The following is a 5,672-nucleotide window of genomic DNA, read 5'->3' on the forward strand; positions in this document are numbered from 1 at the left end:
GAGAGGACAGTCTTCAGAGACAGCGGTAAGCCAATGGAAACATATCTGACAAAAAGAAAAAAACTCAATATGAGAAAGAGAGAAAACTGAGGATAATCCCAGCTTTTCACTCAAGTCCATTCATCATTTTAGAAGTGATGAAATACCAACTTTAAGATTATTTTCCCTTTTCTTCAATGCAGAGGGAGAAAACTTTTCCCATATATCACAGAAAGGATGTTTCCTCTAGCCTCTGAAATACCCATGCGTTTATTTACTCGTTAAAGGGACATTTCGCCTAAAAAAGAAACGGTCATTATTTACTCACCCTCAAGTTTTTTGTGTGAAAATTGTGTGAGAAATTCTTTTTTCAAGAATATTGGTAATCAAAGAGCTGTTGGTCCCCAATGATTTCCATACTATAGATCATTAAATACTATGGAAGTAAATGTGGACCAGCAACTCTTTGCTTACCCACATTTTTCAAAATATTTTCTTTTGGTTTCAGCAGAAGAAAGTCAGTCACACAGGTTTGGAGCATCTTGAGGTTGAGTTAATGATTACAGGGTTTTCAGTTTTGGGTGAACTATGCTTTTAAGTAACCATGTAATAAGCGTTATGTACAGTGAGATGTACAGTCAGCATGGTCACACATTTATGGTGTTAAAGTAAGGCAATGCTTGTGCGGTCACCTTGCAGTCCATGCGGCAAAGTTTACCCTCCTGCACAATAAGGTCACCGGGGGCCTGCAGAAAATGAGGGCGGAAGTGACGTTCCTGAATATTCTCATTCTCATCACCGCTGTCTCTGGACCTTGAGCGTGGTCTGGGGGGAAAAAAAAAAAAAGCCAATTCTGTTCATGTTTTCGTTGTGAATAATCAAATGTAAAATGTCAGATTTGGTAACGGTTGGCATATTAATGTTTTTGGCAAATAAAGGATTTTGCTTCAATAAATTTAATACCAATTTAATACCAAAAATAATGATTTTATTTTAAAATTTTAAAATAGTCAGTAACGAAAGGATAGGATAAAATTCACCATTTCAAGGTAAAAGGTATAACAGTACAGTAGGTGACATTTTAAAAAACATAGAAAAGAATTGTGCCTGTAATGTATTAAAAGAAAGAAAGAGAACAAGAAAAGTAATGAGACAGCAAAGAGCACCACATTTGTGGAGAAAAAAAGGTTTTATTGTATTTTCTTAATTAAATAATTTAATGAAGAGCTTACTTTGTGTAGGAAATCATATCTAGGTTTTACGACTAATGATAGGTTGGCACACAGCTTTGACTTCAGAGACTATTAACACTGTCAATGAAAAATATAAAAACCTCAAAAGACCTGAATGGCCAGATATATTATATCTAATCCAGAGGAAACCCCACCCATTCAAAAAGATTCACATATTCTATTCTGCACAAAAGACATCTTAACATGGTCCTTGCATCATTGTCCAAAATATACAGGTGTTCTTTACATGGGACACACCCTCTATTAGTGCTAGTCCCACAGAGCAAACCTGATCCTGGACCTACTGTTTAGAAACAGTGCTTATATACCTGCGGATGTGTCCAGGTGTGGAGCGCTGACTTCTCCCCCTTTGGTTCACAGCCTGGACCATCATCCTTCCAGTACAGCTCACTCTCCCCTAAGACAGAAGAGAGAGAAACATTTGAGATAAGAAACTGACAGTATACGCTTTTCTTAGCGATAATAAGATGAAAGAAAAGTGACATGCATGACACATAACCAAATATACAGTTGTCAGGGTTGGATTGTGGTCAATTTAAGCTGGAATGTGTCTGAATGTGTAGGAACTTCTGTTCTGACTCTTCCAAAGGCTGTAGATTTTTTCTTGCTTCTGGTCAGTCACTTCCCCCTGACTACCAATGTTTATCTGTCTCCACCAAAACACTGGTCATGCTGACTAGCCACTTGAGAAACTGTGTATATGTACGTGAATGTGAGAAGAAAAAAACAAATCAAATGAGATCAAACGCCGATAAAAGGTATTATATATTTTTCGTAGCTAACATGTTAACACAAAATAACTATTGCGAAATTATCGCCTTCTGCAATTTGGATGTATGACACGTCTCCAATTTTTTGAGACATGCATGTTCTACTAGGGAATTTTGTGTTGCATGTGTAAAAACAAAATAGAGAATTGATCAGTTTGAATCCATTGTTACCATCTGTAATAAAACTATATAATAAAATAAATAAAAAAAAATGTAAAAAAAAAAAAACACAAAAAAAAATAATCTCACCGCTGGGTTGCCTGCCATAATGGTGTAGTTCCCATCATCATCTAGCGAGGCAGCCGCTGTGTGCAGGAAACATGTGCCGTCTGGATCACGACTGATACGATAGTGTTCACTGCGCTTTGAGATCTGCTTTCCGTCCTTAAACCAGTACACCTTCAACCACACACAGATATACACATGGTTATGCAACACTCCAAAGCTTGTACTGTTGTTTCTTTTTTTCTCTCTTCTTCATCACTTCTGTTATTAAGTCTGCCGTCATCACACAGTCATTACTGTGGTCTCATGGTAGTCAGAGAGAGAGACAATGAAAGCGAGACAGCCATATATGGCTGGAATTTTAGAAGTGAAGCAGAGCAGAGCTTCTGATGAAACCAGCCTAGTCACAGATGATAAACCACCAATCCCATCATTCCAGTCACCTCTCTAACAATCCCTTAAAACAAAATAACCTCCATGCCGTGAACCACTACTGTATCTCCAGAACAACATGCAGTATAAAACTATAGACTGTAATAAAAATTATATATATATATATATTTAAAAAACCTAACTGGTGTTTAACATCATCACAATAATTCACAAGTGATACACACATTATGTCCATCAATTAATGTCTTGTGAAGTGAAAAGCTGTGTGTTTGTAAGAAAAATCTATCGAGGCGTTTTAACTTCAAACCATCACTTCTGGCAAAAATACCAATCCATAATCCATAATAACACTTCCTCCAGTGAATAAGCTCATCCCCTGTTGCCCTCTCACATCCAGATCTATCAACATTCTTATGTAGAACCATTTTGGACTGTTTTCACTTATAAATGGTGCATGATCCGTGCATATTTCTCTCCTGGTTCAGAAAAGACAACTTTTTCATTGGAGAAAGCAATATTATAGATAGAGGACTTGGGTTTTAGCAGGATGCAATGGTTTACACTTAAAAAAAATAATAATTCTTTATGAATTTATTACAAACACGCAGCTTTTGGCTTCACGAGATGTTAATTGATTGCTTAGAGTTGTGTGGATTACTGTGATGTTTTTATCAGCTGTTTGGACTCTCATTCTGACGGCACCCATTCACAGCAGAGGATTTATTGGTGACCAAGTAATCTAAATGTAAATTTCTCCAAATCTGTTCTAATGAAGAAACAAACACATCAAAATCTTGGATAACCGAGGGAAACTAGATTTTCATTTCTGGGTAAACTTTTGTTTTACTAATTAACTACCTGCTGAGATTACAGTCATAAACACAAAATTTGCATTTTCATGGAAGTCATTGACAAGGATCTGATTACAAGCAACAAGAAATTATACATGCTAAAAGAGCTAACTGCATGGGTGATGACCTCTCACCTTTGGCTTTGGGTCGCCGATGACCTTGCAGCTGAAGGTCACAGGCATTCCTTCGAAGACCTTGTAATGCTTGAGCTTCTGATCGAAGAACGGTGCGACCTCTCCGGGAGTGTCTTCATTATGTTGAACGTCATCGTCAGATTCCTCCACAGGCGAGCGCTCCAGACGGAACTCGATCTCGCTGATCAACCGCTGCTCGAAGCTGGACACTTTATACTCCTGTCACACAAACAAATACAAACACTTTACCTTATGACCTTCTCCTCAACTTACTAACTCATTCAATCACTCATTTTATTCATTCAAGCACAGATCCTCTCATCACTGTGTCCTATAATCTATTCAGTCCTGTATCCAACTCTTATTGCCCTTTCATCTGGTCCGTTTCTTTTTATTTCACTCTGCAGGCAGAAGGAACATCTGGAGAAAAGTGTGTGCTGATGACACATCACAACAATAATTGCAGGTTTAAGACACAGCTGCAGCAAGAAAAACACACACACACACCATCATAACTACATATGTAGACAACGAACGCACCCTCTCCATCTTGTTCTCTTGCACGTCCAGCCACATCCTCCCAAAAACACACACACATGCACATTTCATATGCAAACACACAGATAACCGCTATTTGCCCAAGGATGTGTGTGGAGCACTAAGCACACTTTAAATTTATGGCACAACCTTAACAGCATATCCACTTCCCACAGTTCAGAGGAAGAGAAGCATGTGCATTTTAGTGTCTCCACTCGAGGGCAGGAAATGTGTGAAGCAGACGCATGCGGTCTCTGATCAGTTAGCAATAACAAGACACATGATGTTAGGCACCCAGCACAGTTTTTTTTTCACATTTTTAATGTTCATATGATGTTGTTTGGCCATTACAGTGGCCAAATGTTTTTGTATAATGATTGCAAAAACGGCGTTATTGACTGCTGTCCAAGGGAAATTACTGTATTTTTTTTTTATAAAAGGCAGAAATTGTTTTTTTTCTTCTTCTTACATAAAATAAATTCAACTCGCATTCTATTTCATGTCTATTTAACTTTTTGGGAAGTATCTGTGTGATAAGTGGGGAAATGTGCAGTCAGTCATTATCACAAAATAAACCCCTTCATCGTCATCAGCAATTTGTTACAACAGCTAAAATACAATGAAGGATGACGTGAATAACATTTCATTACATAACAAATAGCTGAGATCATATATCTAACATATGTTACAAGTCAGTAAGATTTTCTTTTTTTCTTCTTTAAAAAAACAAAACTGTTTTTGCAGTTATTTTTACCTGTATTCACAGGCTGGATTTATTTGATCGAAAATACACTAAAACAGCAATATTGTGAAATATTATTAGAATTTAAAATAAAAATATTCTATTTGAATATATTTTAAAATGTAATTTATTCCTGTGATGGCAAAGCTGACGTTTCAGCAGCCATTACTCCAGTATTCAGTGTCACATGATCCTTCAGAACTTGGTGCTAAAGAAACATTTAACATGATTGTTAATATTGAAAATGGTTTAACATTGCTTAATATTTTTGTGGAAGCCGATACATTTTTTTAAAGATTCTTTGATGAACTGAAAGTTCAAAAGAACAGCATTTATCTTTTATATCAGTGTAAAAGTCTGTACCGTCACTTATTTAATGTGTTCAGCCTAAATTAAAGTATTTCTTTCTTTCAAAAAAAGAAAATCTTACTGAGCCCAAACTTAAGCAGTACAGTACTTTCCTCCAAATATTGGACCCCCCATGAGTTTTGGTTCAATACAAACACTGAACACACTGCTTATTTGATCAGTAAGATTGCAGTGTAAATCTCTGTACTTGATGATTTACCCAGAGAGTACAATAGTAATCACTGTCATATTGCGGTCAAGGACTTAATCAAAACGCAAATATTTCAATAAACAGAGACACAGAATAAAACACAGTGGATAGAGTAAACACACAATCACATACAGTATTGACTGGCCATAACATGAGGGTGACCACACACAGAGGGGGTGAGAAATTAAACAACTGGGGGTGGTCTCAAGAGGTTAAGAAAAGGGAAACA

General features: G+C 36.8%; 1 protein-coding gene across 1 annotated transcript in view; it reads right to left on the reverse strand.

Annotated features, from left to right (window-relative positions):
- The window catches only part of LOC107601945 (palladin-like), an 11,584-nt gene that overhangs the window by 5,416 nt on the left and 496 nt on the right, over positions 1-5,672 (reverse strand). Inside the window, exons 2-5 of the mRNA XM_016294313.1 lie at positions 3,606-3,824; positions 2,252-2,401; positions 1,541-1,629; positions 672-804 (exon numbers count right to left, since the gene is read on the reverse strand). Of these exons, the coding sequence (XP_016149799.1) occupies positions 672-804; positions 1,541-1,629; positions 2,252-2,401; positions 3,606-3,824 (591 nt within the window). The remainder of the gene's footprint in view (positions 1-671; positions 805-1,540; positions 1,630-2,251; positions 2,402-3,605; positions 3,825-5,672) is intronic.

This window comes from Sinocyclocheilus grahami, unplaced genomic scaffold, assembly GCF_001515645.1.
Source record: "Sinocyclocheilus grahami isolate Dianchi unplaced genomic scaffold, SAMN03320097.WGS_v1.1 scaffold315.1, whole genome shotgun sequence".
Classification (NCBI taxonomy): domain Eukaryota; kingdom Metazoa; phylum Chordata; class Actinopteri; order Cypriniformes; family Cyprinidae; genus Sinocyclocheilus; species Sinocyclocheilus grahami.